General features: G+C 36.9%; 1 protein-coding gene across 2 annotated transcripts in view; it reads left to right on the plus strand.

Moving 5' to 3' along the window:
• The window catches only part of PRKD1 (protein kinase D1), a 291,270-nt gene extending 275,835 nt beyond the window's left edge, over positions 1–15,435 (plus strand). For both annotated transcript variants that reach the window (XM_055133298.1, XM_012934798.2), the window contains 2 exons: positions 13,607–13,692; positions 14,461–15,435. In XM_055133298.1, coding sequence (XP_054989273.1) covers positions 13,607–13,692; positions 14,461–14,679 — 305 coding nt within the window. In that variant the 3' untranslated portion in view covers positions 14,680–15,435. The remainder of the gene's footprint in view (positions 1–13,606; positions 13,693–14,460) is intronic.
• The last annotated feature ends 2,138 nt before the right edge of the window (positions 15,436–17,573 follow it).

Genomic DNA, 17,573 nt, shown 5'->3' on the forward strand with positions numbered 1-17,573 from the left:
AATATACAAGAAAAATATGAAATTCCAGGAAATGCATCACGATGTGTAATTTTATTTTAGAAAGCAGCTAATATATACGTCATGATTTGGAGAATTCAAAAGACTGTGAGAAAAGAATAATCTTTAAACACTTGAATATTTTTTATTAAGTGAGTGGTGATAGGTTTAGAAATGTCAGATGATAACATTGTAATACATATATATGTATATATGTAGCAGCAAGCATGAGTTACAATCCTGGAGTCTGACAGTTAATAATAGTTATTCTACCTACCATGCTTAACTTTAAATTTTAGATAACTTTAGACCAAGCGTATCGAACTGCTTTTGGACCTGGCATATCTAACCATATAATGTCTGTAAATAATGATATAAAACTTAAGCAACACTGGGAAGGCCTAGAATGTGACAATCCCTAATTTCCCTAGGATTTAATAGGCTTCAGCCTAGACGAATGAGTCAGGATATATATTTAAATGTCATTTACCAATCTGAGTTAGCACTTTTAATTAAATTTATGCATATATATATATTTATATCCCATATCGTACCATATATTTTTTTAAGTTACAAAGGTGACCAACATGAAAACACAACCAGAATAATTGGGAGGAGGACAATATGAATAAACTAAAATGAAGAGGTTTATTCTACTTCATGGAAGAAATCATTTTAAAGTAGTTCTTCTCAAAATGTCTGTGATAAAGGGTCCTTTTTATTTTAATTTTCAAATAAATGTACTTTGTAAAATATAATAAAAATGTGTCAAATAGCTATAAAAGTTTCTAAAGACTTCATCATGGACCTCTTAGCAATTCTCAAACTGACATCAATACATGGATTATGTAGCGCACTAGCATAAAGTTAATGAATTAAGCACAAAGAATAGTGTATTATTTAAAAGTATAGAGAGAATAGGAGGAAAAATTTAAATAGGAGAGTTAATCTCAATAGTCTCCATAGAGTAGGTCTAAAACTGAGATGAGAATTTTTATTTTTCATTCTGAATTCATTTCACTGATATTTAGCTCTTTTCCACATTGAACAGAAATGTATGGAGGAAAATAAACCATTCTGTATGGCCTTTAATTCAACTATAATTCTTCCATATCTGATCAAATTTTTCCTACACTGAAGCATATAACATTTTATTAATGAATGTTGTCACTGAAGAGCTATAAGGTTATATTTCTTTTCCAGTAACACCAATGGCTTTTCTATAACATCATAACTGAGAAGATGTAATTCAAGGCACTCTCTTGCCTACACAAAGAAAGATTTTTAATGTAATACTGTCAAAACAATTTAGCTTTTCCTACATCCCTTCAGTTGCTCAAAATTATAACATATAAATCATATAATTTTTGTGTGACTTTATTATTCATCCTTTTTGTTGCAATTTTGTTTTAGTATGCATCTTTTATTATTCTTAGAGGAAGAAGAGAAGTGGCATGTGTAAGCCAATAAAGTGGATGGTATAGCTTGGAAAGGGAGATATAATTTGTTTCCATGCAAGCCATCTTACTAGAATGATAACAAACAAGCTGCACTGAAAAAGCATTTATTAAAGTAGAAGTACCTTCCCATCATCAAATTGAATTGATGAGTTCAATTAGAGACACAGTAAATTAGAAGCAGGTTAGTATTAGACTCCGAAGATCACCAGATGAGTTACTATAGTTTTTCTCCTGAGTTTTGATATTCTTTCATATGCCATTAGGGAGACAAGCAGGCAGTAATCAACACAGAGCCAAGTTCGGAAATTGTCTCACAACCAGCCCTAACCCCTGCAGACAAAGATCATTTTCTGTGTTCACAGGTGAAATCCAAAAAAGCACCTATTCTCAAGCCACCTGCTGTGTTGTTACTGCTCAGCCTCAGAATCACATGATTAGTTGGTATTATCAAGAATTAAGCTCAAGTTCAAAGACTTGATATACACACATATATAGGTATATATATATACATATACCTATATATATATATATATACACACACAAGAGGAAGGAAATGCCCTTGCATTAATCCTATAGCTTATCTTTCTTTACTTTGAGTAAATTATTATGGTGCACCAGTGACTGGAATTTTTACTTCTATTCTCCCACAGCCTCAATAATATTTCTACCTCTCTTTACTGATAATGTGTAACATGTTGCATAAAATAATTTAGTTGTTTTTATTTAACTTAAATAATAATCTATTAAATATATAGTTCTAATTTATTATTTCCTGTCATTTAGTCTTTCTGTTGTTCTCAGTTCTCTGCTCAAATTTATGTATGTTGTAGATAATCTATGGCAGATCAGGGCATAGAAAGACTATAACAGTATACCACTTAATGTATCAGAGCATCTAAATTTTATTTTAAAAGCAAAAATATGCCATTCATTGTGACAGATTAAAATAAAATGGATCACAAATGTGTCCCCCCTCCCCATTGAAACGAGATGAAAAATACTGCCAGCACAGAAACAAAGCAAAGCTAAATAAAAACCTCGCACCATTTACCACATGGTATGTTTTCAGAATCCAACAGTGTTCCAGAACGCTAAACACTTAAGTTGGAAGTAGCACTTTGCCGTGAAAAGGAACCAGCTGTAGGTCCCTATTTCACTACATATTGTTCAAAACAAAAAATAAACTCCATTGAAAATAAATCTTAGGGAGATGAGACCCAGAAATCCAATGGTATGCAAAACAAAAGACAGATAATTATCATTTTAATAATTAAACTGTTTGTAACACTTAATAAGACTTGCAGATCCAGTAAGCGTGCTGAATATTAATGAATAGATTGATTTGTCAACATATTAGCACCACTGTCAGACATAACAGGACGGAAGAGTTACAAAGGGGCTAGCCAGTGAAATGCTTAAAAATACCTGACTGGGTGCCAGGAAATTTAATCATGATTGAAAAACTGAAGTGAATTAAATGGGCCAGAACTTCCTAGGGGGATTACTGTTTTTTTTTTTTTTAAATCTCTAGTTGAAGTTTGGAATTGTTTGTGTTTTATTAAAGCAAAAACAAAGCATGGATTTTTTTCTAATATAAAGAACTTTAAAATTATGAACCAGTAGCTTACAATTTTTTAAACCTATTGATCAAATAAAAAAATCAAAAGGAAATAGTATCTAAAAATATCCCACTAGCAGAAAATGAAGATTGGATAGAAAAGTAAACTATAATAACTAGGTTTTCTCTAACAAATGATGCTTTTGAGACACAGCAAAAATTTAATAAGAATATTGACATCATAAATATTCAAAGTCCTATTGCTTTCTTCCCCAATGGAAATATTTCTGATATATAGTCCAATTATACAATTAAAATTTCACTTCTGATTGGGTAGCATGATGAAGTTAAATTATGATAGCTTGATAGCTAAATGTATTTGGATATGTCAGCATAAGGAGCCAATGAGGTGAAATAGTCTAAGTTGCTTTTGTTGCTAGCGAAGTGAGTGGGGAATGGCAGAGGAAGAGACAGTCACAACCAAGCCAATATTTCTGCTGTCTTGATTCCTTGCCTATGAAATACCCCAGGAGCTTCAAGACTTATGAAAGTCTCCTTAATCTTTTACATGATTGGCCCCACTAAGGCAATGGTGAGGTTTTACCTGAGACCCCCTTTGATCAGCTCAGCAAAGGAAATGAATCCCCCCCCCCACTAGACTTTTGAGGGAGCCATGGTTTTGGAACTGAAGTCAGATTATATTCATCACTGAAAAGCGGGAAAAATTCTCCTTATCTCCACCACGTTTCCCCAGGTTCATGGTTTATTCATGCAGAAAGGAATTTCCAGAAAGAGAAATTGTACAAAGAAATGAGTGAGGAGAAAGAAACAAGAGAGAAAGCAGGCTTCTCCAGAGAAATGCAGAGCCCAGTAAAGAAAGTATGAATCCTAAGGATAGCTTTACAAAGCTGGCGTATAGGACTTTTCCATAGTGTCCAGGTGTGAGGATTTTGTACAAATAAGAGTTCATCTCTAGGGCATTGTTAACTAAAATGGACAGGTGGTCTTATGCCTTTTTATCCTGCTGAAAGATCCTGTGATAGGTCTCTGGGTCTCTCGAGGACTCTTGGCCTTAGGCTTTGATCTGACATTCTCTGGAACTCAGCTCAGATCTGTTATGAGAACTTTTCAGATCTCTTCTTAGTATATTGATTTCTCAACACTCACTGTCAAGGGACCCCCACCTGACCTACTGCTTCTTTTTACTCCATAATAAAAATACAAAATAATATATGAAAATTTAGGATGAAAAATTCTTTTTCTAAACCATATCTCATGATACCAATCAAAAAATACAAAATACTATATCAAAATTTTGGACAAAAAATCCTATCTAAACCATGGACTGGAGCGATAGCACATCAGGTAAGGCGTTCGCCTTGCACAGATTCGACTCCTCTGTTTCTCTTGGAGAGCCCCGCAAGCTACCGAGAATATCCCGCCCACACAGCAGAGCCTGGCAAGCTACCCATGGCATATTCTATATGCCAAAAACAGTAACAAGTCTCACAATGGAGATGTTACTGGTGCCCACTCGAGCAAATCAATGAACGACAGGATGACAGTGCTATAGTGCTACATCTAAACCATATCTCCTGATACCAATCCAGAGTAATCTTAATTTTTTCCATATATGGAAAATATACAGTTTTAAAAACAGTCCTATTTCTGCTTTATTTGACCCTTACACAGAGGGGGGAAATATATCTCTGTTTTTATACCCAGGGACAGAATAAGCCAGTACTCTTCCTGACATAAAGATGCTGCTCAGAGGTTTGAGAGTAGCCATCTTGTCACCCAGAAACTTCTTTTCTCCTGGACAGTCAGTTCTTTCTTTCAGCCTCTTGTTCACTCTGATCCAAACATTCTCCTCTTCGTTTCTGTTTTTCTAAAACCTCAAATGGTTCTGACTCAATGTTCACAGAGTCTAAGAATAAATTGAAGCCACCACTCCCCTCATTATTAAAACACATTTCTTTTAGTGTGGCATAAAATAACATTTGATTTGGGGACTGTAAATTGATTTGTGCTGAGTTCATTATGAATTGAGAACTCTGAATTCTTTCTCATGCATGCTTTAATTTTCTAGTTCACACTTCTACCATTTTGGATGAGGATGGGGAGGTGGAACCTAAATAGATTAATTGTTATCTTACCAGACTGTAGTAATTGTGATATTTATTTGTATGATCCAATACATTTGCTCTTCACTTTAGTATGTTTTGAGTAGAAAATTACCTAAATTTTTCCACGTCTTAATTTGAGAATAACACTGCACTATCGCACTGTTGTCCCATTGTTCATCGATTTGCTCAAGCGGGTACCAGTAACATCTCCATTGTGAGACTTGTTGCTGTTTTTGGCAAATCGAATATGCCACGGGTAGCTTGCCAGGCTCTGCCGTGTGCAGGTGGGATACTCTCAGGAGTTTTCTGGGCTCTCCAAGAGGGACAGAATACTAAATAATATTGGACTGATGGTAGATACTTTCCTCTGCCTTTATATTCTGTTCTGAAGTCCCTTGAACAGCATTAAATTATTATTTAGCAACTTTCAGGGTTGCCGTATCTCTAGCTCCTTACTACTGAAATTGCATAAGATGCCATTGGAAGCCATTAAAATACAGACACTTGAGACCTGTCCAAGATCTACCAACTTTAGGCACTTCAGATTGTGTATCCATTGTGTGTGTGTGTGTGTGTGAAATAAAATTCACAGAAGCACTACAGAGCACATTCACTCTCAACTCTACCTACATATACTAGATGTTCCTGGGGGCTTATTTACCCATGAAAAATACCAATACCTGAGGCCTCTCTTCTAAAGATTTATACTTGATCTTTGGCTTGTGTACTATCATTCAAAAGAGAAAAAACCTGAGTCCAAAAAGACAATACAGTTGATAAGTTACTTTCCTTGCACACAGCCAGCTTGGGTTCGATCCTTGGCATCCTATACAGTTCCCCCAAGCCCACCAGGGTTCACTCCTGAGTGCAGAACCAGTACTAACCCCACGTACCACCAGGTGTGGCCCCAAAAACAAAACAAGAGAGAAAAACCTTCTAAAAGATTTGAATGTGGAGTGAAAAAATAACCCCAAGTATCAGAACATTTTGATACCTGCTTTAATTTTTGAATCTCTTTGACTTTAGCTGAGAGACTACTGTTGGCTTGTGTTTATCAGATATTCATTTCCAAGGTTGAGTGGCTAGTCTTCCGAGGGAAATGAAATTGAAAGTAAACCCAGGGAATAAGCACTGATAGAATAAATTTCTGCAGAGAACTGGGGAAAGAGAGACAGCAACTGGGTCTCTAAAGGTCTTGCACTTCATTGGATTGCCATAATTGACTCAGGAACTAGTGAGATGATGACTTCCAGCAGCCTTGTTTGCTGCCGGCAGCCTCTGGCTCCAGCCCCTGAGAGGAACGTCCCAGTCAGGGTTGCTGGGCAACAGCTTTCTAGGTTGAGAGCTGGAATGTGAAGGGTTGCAAAATGATTTTTTAAAATAAATACACAACTTACCATCAGCATGAAGCAAACCAAAGGGAGAACTGAGCAGCACACCGTGACACGCAATAAGGTGGAGTGCAAATGAAAAAAAAAAAAAAAAAAACTCCCTTGAAGCCAAGGAGCTCAGAGGTTGACAGGTGAGCACTCCATCATAATACATGTGATCTGGTTTTACCTTGAACATATGCACATGAAACATGTGGAGGTGGAGAAAGAATAATGGGGAAATTAAAGATGAGAAGTCCTGTGACTAAACAGGTGAACGCTGGGAGGTTCATAGGCAATTTTTCTCCTCTAGTACAAATTGAAATAAACATCATGTTTCTTGCAGACATTCTCGGCAGCATTCTGATTTTCTCTGAGAAATCACTGATCCTGTGATCCTGGCACCTAGGGAAATATTTAGTCAAAATTTTACGAACTGTATGTACCAAATCTAGATTTTAAACCTTAGAGTTGTAAAGGGACATTTAAAATTTCTAATCAATACAGCTAATCTGCCAAATGCTATTTAGGCACATTTTTCAGATACGATAAATGACATATTTTATTTGAAACAGTCCTAAAATTTTTCTGCCAGAATAAATGCACATCTGTGTGAAGTTGAGGACCAGAAGAATGGGAGGGGACAAGTTTACATTAAGATAATTAAAGATAAGACATCTTTAAGCTCAGTGAGGTACAGTCTGAGAGACTAATTAAATCCCAATTGCGTCCAACTCCCTGATTTTTCTCCACCAAACTTTGGATACAATTCAGTTTTGCAATAGCCAGTGGTACATGCAAATGTAGCTTCGACATACACAGAACCTATTGTTTCATTCACATGGCATTCACTATGAAGTAGAGAATGACCGCAGTATGGTTCCTGCAATTTCAAAGATAATTTGGTGTTTTGATATGAAGAGAAAATGGAATCCATACTATATACACTATGTAGGAATGTTTCTTTTCATATTGAAACATAAAGCCTTGTCAACACCTGCATATACCATTCAGTGTTGGTTTTGTTCAAATCTACTTGTGCACCTGGCAAACAGGCTGTACAGAACTTCTCTTGCTATCATAACATCTGGTAAAAGGCCTATTCTGGCAAAACAGAACATTTGATAAAATTTTCTGTTCAGTTTCCTTGTATTTTAGTCTCTCAACTCATGGGACATGAGAGAAATTGCTATATAGGAAGCTAGGGGAAAAAAACTGTATTAGTCAAGAATTAATTGCAGCAAAAATAAAGTAAATTTTTTAATTGGACTTAGAAAAAATTTTCTTTGTCATCTCTTTCTAATTTATAGAATTTCTCATAGCATTGATAGCACTGTCATCCCATTGTTCATCGATTTGCTCAAGCGGGCACCAGTAACATCTCCATTGTGAGTCTTGTTGTTCCTGTTTTTGGCAAATCTAATACGCCATGAGTAGCTTGCCAGGTTCTTCCATGCAGGCAGGATACTCTCGGTAGCTTGCCTGGCTCTCCAAGAAGAATGGAGGAATTGAACCCAGGTCGGCTGCTTGCAAGGCAAACACCCTATCCCCTGTGCTATCACTCCAGCTAAGTGTAGGAAGTTTTCCAAACATAAAATTTAAACCATACGATTGTTTCAAACGTTTTCAACCAGAAAAAGGAAAGACTTTCTATGTTGACCCATTATGACTATCCATGGTGTTCAGAGTTTGGCCTTCAGACAACTTAATAATAATTATAAGGAACAAAGAATTGCTTAAGGATAGAGATGAGAACACAACTCTTAGAATAGTATTTGGAAAGTGAACTCCCAGAATAAATAGACAGGCATTGTCAGAAAATAATCCTTCATCTCCCTGAAATTGTTGGTATCATATTCACTGCAAATAGGAGAATCAGCCACTGACTGTTTTGTTCCTGTTTTCTTGAGGATGTAGAGGTGGGAGAGGCAGAGATCGGTACTTGAAACAGAGAGTTAATTGGGAAGCAAGGTATGAATAACAAGGATTGACACAAAAGAATAGAAGAATATGATTTCTTACAAAACTTTGGGTATAGCTTAACTACTGCTGGTTAGGGTGGCATCTGTTGGGGCCAGGGACATAGTCAAACTCAAGCATGTGCATCGCAAGTAGAATCCCAGATTCTGCTCCTCCTGCCTCTGATGGTCCCCCAAGCACTCCTGGGAACAACCCCCTAGCTCTGAACTTGGTGTGGCCCCAAAGCCAAATGGCATCTCCTTACTGTCCTCAACAGCAGAGCCTAGCACGGTGCTGCAGTCCAAGTCCATCTCGTAAGAGGCATCTGTTTGGCTGTTTGTGCTTTCCTCTGTATGTGGCAGTGAGCACAAGGGCCAGGATTTCTGAAGCAATCCCTTCTTTCTAAATATTCCTTTCTTCATGCGCTCCAAATCTTCATGGGGTGGCAAGTAAACTGGAGTCAGCAGATATCTTCCTTCCCCGCAGTGACAACTGCATCCTGCCCCTTTGCTGGGACTAGTCCTGCCACCTTCCCATTCCATTGTCCTTGTCCTTCTTCCTTTCATTTCTCCCACTGTGGAGTTGTGTCCCATTTTCTTTTGTTTTTGAGGGAAAGTCTTAACTATGACATTTTGTCTCCTTCTGTGGTCACTTTCTCACCCTCCTCCCCTTACCGGAAGTCCAGTGGCATGCCCTGCCCCATTCCCTCTAGGTTAGATTTTAGAATCTTGATTTGAGTTTTAGAACTAGAATTAAAACCCTAGATGCACTTTTTACAAAATCTTTACTCAGCTTCCTTCTGGGGCAGCTGTAGCTGCTTCATTCCAGCAGTCTTCGGCTGTTGGATTCTCCTTTATACACAGCATTCTGCTGGAACTAGTGGGTTCATCCAAAAAGGGCATTTCACGGCAGCTATAAACTAGGACAAATGTTCAGAATTGAACATTATACCTAAACTCTTAAAGCTACTGTGAATAATTTGTAATAAATAAAAGGGAGCTAAAACAGATACCAAGATGCATAAGACAGGCCAGACTTCTCTGAATTTCTAGAAGTGGGAAAGAGTGAATTCTGAAATCACTCAACAAGAACACAAATATTTACCCCTGACAAAATCCTAGGATAAATGATTGAATAGTTTGCAAATATTTAGAAAACACCTCCTGGTCTTTAGAAAGAAATTACTAAAAGTCAATATTAGCCAGTATTTATTTACATAGAATCTATTACTCAAGAATAGTTTCATTTTATTATTTAAAACAGAACTGCAGGATTGGTAAAATTAGCATTGTCAAAAAATTGATGTGTCTGAACACTGCCAGGAGTGATTTAAGAGCACAGAGACAGGAATAACCCCTGAGCATTGCTGGTTGTAGCCCCAAAACAAAATAATTCATGTGTCTTAACCATAACAAAACTTTTGGATAAAAATGACTCCTACAATAGTATCCTTTAGAAAAGATCATATCCTATTAACTAATGTATCTAATATTAATAATATAACTAATATTAATATATAATGTATTGATATATATTTAATAATGCAACTAATACTAACTAGTTAGGTAACATCCTATTAACTAATGTAATTAGCTAATAAAGCTAATAAAGAAAAGATATTACAGGGGTTCAAGTACTTACCTTCTGTGTGGCTAGGCCTATTTTAATCTCCAGTCCTGCATATTATAATCTCCAGTCCTTCATTCAGTCCCTCAAGCATCTCCAGGGTGAGCCCTGAGCACAGAGCCAGGAGTAAGCCCTATTCACTGCTAAGTATGGTCTAAAAATAAAATAGTAGTTGTAGTAGTAGTGTAGTAGTAGTAGAAGTAGTAGTGGTGGTGGTGGTGCCGTGGTAATAGTAAAACTAATGTAGCAGTTCTTCTATAAGCAAACATGCTTATCTGTCAATCTACTTCATAGAATAATTGGTTGCTAAAGCATTGGCAGGTGTGATCTAGGAAAGTCATGAAGCAGTCTTGAGAAAAGGTTCCTAATGCATTGATTGGTAGCAGATAAACATTACATTTGGAATTGGGAAAAGCTAAAATAATTACCCTCTATCATAGGAGGGGGAGTCTGATTACATTGTGAATGATGTTCTTTGAATACTAACCATTGAACAAAATAAAGGGCTGTGTGTAAGTGTGCATGTGTGTGTGTGTGTGTGTGTGTACACTGAAATAAATGAATGATATCTATCATTCTTTGAGGAACATGGTCAATAAATAACACTTTTGAAATGTTTTATTATCTGAAAAAGACATTTGCTACAAGCATTTGGATGTTGAGATTAATGTTGAATTCTGTGGGACTTGATGTTGGCCTGACAGTAACAATAAGGTCGGAGCTCTCAAACACTACTGGTAGAATTTTTTTTTCAAATAACACCAGTTTCCCAATACTTAGCTATGGTTTCCAATATTCCATAGTTTATCATTTTATTTTTCTGCCGCCAAGAACCACAGAATATATTGTAAACACACACACACACACACACACACACACACACACACAATCCTCCTCAGTCTCTCCTTACATCCTTCACTGTTTTCTCTTGGAAGTACTTGCCACTACCTTGCTGTGCTTATTTAGGTCGCCTGACTACTGCGGCTATATCAGATGTGTGATTGTATGCTTCATTCAGTAGAATACTTTATTTCATCTTCACCTATTCCATTCCCTCTAACACTTGTAGTTTCTCCTCTGGCAGTACTTCCCTCCCCATTAGGCAGTGTGGCTCACCGTTGGGGCCTATTTGGGCACAAACCAGACCTTTTGTTGGGTTACTATACTCCTACCTTCCTAATTATAGAATTCAAAGCAGAATGAGTGAATTAATAGCATGTATTTATTCCCTGCAGTGACAAGGGAAGCGTAATGCCATGGAATGCTTACAGTAGCACATAAGCTCTCCCTTCACCCTTCAGCTTCCATTTTTGCTGTGTGACTTCACAGCAGCCAGAATGGAAGGTGCACTTTACTCACCAGTGAGTAAATCATGTGAATGGATGTTTTAAAGCACATACCCAATACACAGTTCACAGAGAGAACTTATACTTGAAAAGCTTTCTGAGAACACATGCCTGGAACTTGAAATTGTACTAAGTACAGTGTTTTCTAAAGTCCTGGCTAAGGACAAGTGTAGACACATGCATTTAAATGTGTGCTATTGCGTTTCCTTTCTTCAATCAAAGAAGTTTTAGGTGTTTGATTCTATTTCTTTCAAGGCAAAAAAAAAAAAAACTTGGGACATTAGTGTCAGAAATACACAAATCTAGATTATGAGAAGTCTGTATAAGTCACTTTTCTTTGCTTCATAAAAAGGATTTTGATTCTAATTGAATGACACAATCTTTGCTCCTGATAATTACTGAGTTCCCATGACTTTTTTTTTCAGGTCTGTGCATCGTATTGTATAGTCCAAATCACGTTGATAGTTTGGGAAATTGGGGTATTTACTCAAAATAGTTATCAGCTACCAAATTTATTAAAATTTTTGACAGAACAATTTTTCTCTTAGGAAACATAGCCACCAGGTTTGGTATTAAGGAGGTAATGAATTCTCTAGTGAAATTTGAATACTTCATTAGTTTGGAGATTTTACTAAGCTCTTTTTGGGGAAGAAAGTGCTCGAATAAAAAAAAATGTGCAGTTATCATAAGAATGAATGGAATACATAATACATGTGATAAAATAGCAATTAATGGTATATACTAGAAATATATACCATTATATTGAATGGATATAGAATCCTCAATTTCATAGTCAAATATGTGAAATTGAGGACTCTATTGCATGGTACTGTTGTTAAGCAAACTGCTTTGTGAGCTAGATAACTAAGAAAAAAATTTCTAGCCTGCTCGGGTTGGGACTGGGCCTCCTCCACCCAGATCCCCCATTTTCCAGTAGCTAGGCAGTCACAACCATAAACTGCCCCCAGTGCCCGTGTAGTCCCATCAATGGCCAGGATCCAGAGACTATAAAACAAAGCTTCCAGACCTCTTATAGCCTAGTTCTTCCTCTCAGAGAACCTGGCAAAGTACCAAGAGCATCCTTCCTACACAGCAGAGCCTGGCAAGCTCTTCGTGGCGTATTCAATATGCCAAATACAGTAACAGTGATGGGTCTCATTCCCTTACCTTCCAATGCGACACCGCTGGAAAGAACAAGTAAAGAGAGGCTGCTAAAATCTCAGGGCTAGGACAAATGGAGATGTTACTGGCACCCACTCAAGCAAATTGATGATCAACAGGATGACAGTGATACAGTGGTACAGTGATATCCCTTTCAGAATCTCAATCACAGGCAAATCCAGGGTTGGATAAACTGTTTCTAATACAATATTTTCACTATGCATCTTTCTACACTCCCTGAGAAAATAATGAATTGATATGATTTATTTTATTCATCTTTTTCAAAAATAACAATATATGAATCCCTTCAGGTTCATTGTGTCATTGTTTTTTGTTTTGTTTATAGTGTGATTTTGGCTGTCAAACCCAGGGCATCATATATGAGAAGCTTTTCCACTGAGAAACTTTTCCAGCCTCTTGGTTGCTTATTTTTAAAGCAAATGGAAAGAGACAAAAGTTTTTCCAATTGGGCCATAGATCTTTAGTCTCTAGTCTTTTGTCATGGCCCATGTTATATCCATATTTTTCCCTTCTAAGCATGGTAATCAGATGTTTGACTTTAAATTACAGATTATAAACCCCATTATGTGTTTTGATTCTTATAAAAATTAGTAAATGCCTTCATTTGAATATTTTTTTCATTCTGTCATGAGTGTGAAAAACATTTCAGTGTCATTTGCTAAAACATAGCTATACTTTAGAAAACTTTATAACCAAAAGAAAATTACCAAAGTATTCACAAAAGTTATATACCTAATCAAAAGAAAATTACCAAAGTATTCACAAAAGTTATATTCCATCCTCTACAGTTATTTCCAGTTCCATTTTTAACATCAAAAATAAAGGCCAAGTTTTTGGAAATCTCAAGAGGAATTTTCCTCAGGTTCTATTGACTGCTATCACTAAGTTGCATTTAACTGTGTGAAAGAGAAGATGTGAAATACACTAATTAGAGTGTGCATATGTTTTAAATGTGTCATCTATTTTTACCAATTTTTTTCAGCCATTGATCTTATTAATAACTTACTGCAAGTGAAAATGAGAAAGCGGTATAGTGTGGATAAGACCTTGAGTCACCCTTGGCTACAGGTAAAAAAATATTGGGTATTTTCTCAATAAAATGAAATGGCTTCAAATATTTACATATTTTTATATTACATATGACATTTTTCTTATCTTAAAAGTGTAGTTCTAAGATCAGATTTCTTGCCAAAATGCATGCAGCATTAGAATATAATAGCAGTTTAGGTTTTTGGTTTTTTTTCTAGACATTCCTCCCTACCAGTACCACAAACCAAAAGAAGTAAAAGTCATAACAAAACTGTAGGGACCAGATTTTAAGAGCATCTGTATATGTAATCCTGATAAATGTCCAAATTGATGCCCATCTGGTCATGCACTGTACTTGTCTCAATGCAGTATTTTTAAATTCTAAGCTAACATTTATGGAACGAATCATGGAAAATATAAAGTATATGCATATGTTTGTTTTCTGAATTTGTTCCTTTTCATATTTCATTAACGTTGAAGAAAATAACACTCTGAAATATTGCACCATTACTTGTAGGCTTTACTTTTCAGATGGATACCAATATTCTTCATTGCTTGGCTGCAGGCATGAATCGCCTCTTTGATGCATGACAGGATATAAACTATATAGATTTGCAGTTAAGGGTAGGCAAAGTGGTGAGCTTTGGTTATGATGCCGTCACTGCAGGGCGTTTCATGAAAGCACAGCACAGAGTAAAAAAGAAAAGATACCTCATTGGTTGTGGAAACTGACAACAACTTGAAAACATGAAAGTGTTTTAATGTTTTAATCATCACCATGGTAATATTTTGGGATTTCTTGCTCAGGATTATCAGACCTGGTTAGATTTACGAGAGCTGGAATGCAAGATTGGGGAACGCTATATCACCCATGAAAGTGACGACTTGAGGTGGGAGCAGTACGCAGGCGAGCAGGGGATGCAGTACCCCACACACCTGATCAACCCAAGTGCTAGCCATAGTGACAGTCCTGAGACTGAAGAAATGGAGATGAAAGCCCTCAGTGAGCGTGTCAGCATCCTCTGAGTTCCATCCCCTATAATCTGTCAAAACACTGTGGAATTAATAAATACATACGGTCAGGTTTAACATTTGCCTTGCAGAACTGCCATTATTTTCTGTCAGATGAGAACAAAGCTGTTAAACTGTTAGCACTGTTGATGTATCTGAGTTTGCCAAGACAAATCAACAGAAGCATTTGTATTTTGTATGACCAACTGTGTTGTATTAACAAAAGTTCCCTGAAACACTAAACTTGTTATTGTGAATGATTCATGTTATATTTAATGCATTAAACCTGTCTCCACTGTGCCTTTGCAAATTGGTGTTTTTCCTACTTGGAACCTCAATTTGGTAAGAGTCTACAGAACCTGTCCATGAAGTAGTTCTGTTTTGTGTGTCCCATTGGTGATGTCATTATAAACAAACTCTTGAAGAGTAGATTATTATCAGTGTTCTATGAACAACTCCAAACTCATGTGAAAAAATAAATATTTGGGGATGAAGGGAATAGATACATGATTCAAAGACACAAATTCATGAAGGAAATTTTCTGTACAGTACCCAATCCTTTTTCTGTATGTGGTGCCTCTGTATATTTCAAGTCAAATAAATGGAGCTAGGCATGCCTATTGCTCTTAAGCCTAAATGCCTTAGAAATGTAAACCACCTTATATAACATATATTTTCAGCCTTTATTACAGTATCCTGCTGTACTATGGAGAATCAGCAGCTAGGCAACCTTTACCTTTGTGTATTTTCAGTAACAAATAAATATTCTTCTCAACATATGTTCATCTGAGTGCTTTATTTTAGTGTGTCATTCACTTTAATTTTTTGGTGCCAATTAGGATCACTGGTATCTATGGATAATTGACAAATTGACACTTCCTCTAAGAAGACATTCAGATGGCCATCAGGTATTTTTAAAAAAAGACCTGCATCACTTGTCATCAAGGAAATGTAAAACAACAATGAAATATCATCTCACACCAGTGAGACTGGCACATATCACAAAGAACCTATGCAAGTAGTGTTGGTATGAATGCTGGGGGAAAGAAACAGTTTTCCACTGCTGGAGGGAATGTTGACAGGTCCAACCTTTTTTGAAAAATAGTATGAATACTTTTCAAAATTTAAAACTTGAGCTGCCATGTGACCCAGCAATTCGAAACTTGTTGGCATCTCCCCCAATGGCCAAAAAATCTGTCCAGAAAAGACATCCACACACCTCTGTTCATTGCAGCATTATTCACAATAGCCCAAATCTGAAAACACCCCCAGCGTCCAAGTATAGATGGCTGAATAAAGAAGCTATGGTTCATCTACACATGGGATATTTCTAGGCCATAAGAAAATACAAAACTTGGGGCTGGAGAGATAGGTCAGCAGGTACAGTGCTTGCATGCAACCCACTCAGGATTTATCTCCAGCATCCCATTCAGCCCTGAACACTGAAAGAAATAATCCCTGAGTACAGAACAAGGAGTAATCCCTGACCATCAATAGGTGTGGCCCTCTAAAAAATGATGAAAGCATGTGATTTGCTGCAATATGGATGGATCTGGAGAGTACCATGCTGAATAAAGTTAGTTAAAAGGAGACATTCCAAATTATCTCTTATATGTGAGATATAAAAAAAACATAGTAAGGGAATTATAAATTCCAAAAGGCAACAGAAAGAAAGGTTTTTAGTAGGAATCTTACATAGTGGGGAGATAGAATGGGGCTGGGGGGACAATGGGACAATGGTGAAGGGAAGCAAAATGGACACTATGGAAGAGTGGTGCTGAAATGTATTTTGCATGAAGCCCTACCATTAACAGCATTATAAATCATGGTGCCTAAAATTGTACCAAAAAACTAAAGTTGACAAAGTCTAATGGTATAGATTTTAGTTTTATTTACTCTGATGTCATAAACATGTTTACAAGTGTAATGAAGCCTTTGTCTTTCATCTTATATGGTTTCTAATTAAAATGGGGAGCTTTGCAGGGCTGGAGCCATAGCACAGTGGGTAGGGCATTTGCCTTGTACGTGGCCGACCCGGATTCAATTCCCAGCATCCCATATGGTCCCTCAAGCACAGCCAGGAGTAACCCCTGTGCATCGCTGGGTGTGACCCATAAAGCCAAAAAAATTGGGGAGCTTTGCAACAGAAAAATAACCAAGACTAAACAGGACCCTTGGAAGCTTAATATTGTAGCTTTTTGATTTAGTCAATATACACAAGGGATTCGTTAGAATAATAACTGGATTCTTTTTGTAATACCCAAACAGGTACTGAAAAGAAATATACATGTAAAAGCAGCCAAGGGACAGCCCAAAGAGCTGGAACACATACAGGATATACATTGGTTCCTGACTTGGTTCCCTATTGCGTGCCCTCCCCTGCCCAACCACTGCCAGTTGTAGTTCCTAGGACCACTCAGTACTACTCGCTATGGCCATAATGGCCCGCAGTCTGCTACTCTGAGTATCACCACATTTCCAACCTGAGCACTGAACTCTCAGGAGTACACAACAGAGTTGAATGTTTTTGTTTTTGTTTGGGGGCCACACCGTAAGATGCTCAGGGGTTTCTTCTGGCTTTGCACTCAGAATTACTCCTGAATATGTGTGGGGATCATATGGGATACTGAGGATTGAATCTGGGTCAGCCAAGTGCAAAACAAGCATCCTACTAACTATGCTATTGCTTTGGCCCCAGGTTGAATATTTTTGAGAGTCGGCTCAAGTGTTGTTTGGTAGAGTATACCTTCAAAAATAAAAACAAGACAAGAAAAATAATATTAAAGAGAAAAACATCTGAGTAGAAGTTTATAGACTCGGGATAAAGGCAGTCTGATATTGAAGCTTATGTATAAAGTGTGGGTAATGTGGACTATTGTTTCTGTAGCAAGATGACAGTAAATTACATT

Source organism: Sorex araneus, chromosome 3 (assembly GCF_027595985.1).
Source record: "Sorex araneus isolate mSorAra2 chromosome 3, mSorAra2.pri, whole genome shotgun sequence".
Taxonomy (NCBI): domain Eukaryota; kingdom Metazoa; phylum Chordata; class Mammalia; order Eulipotyphla; family Soricidae; genus Sorex; species Sorex araneus.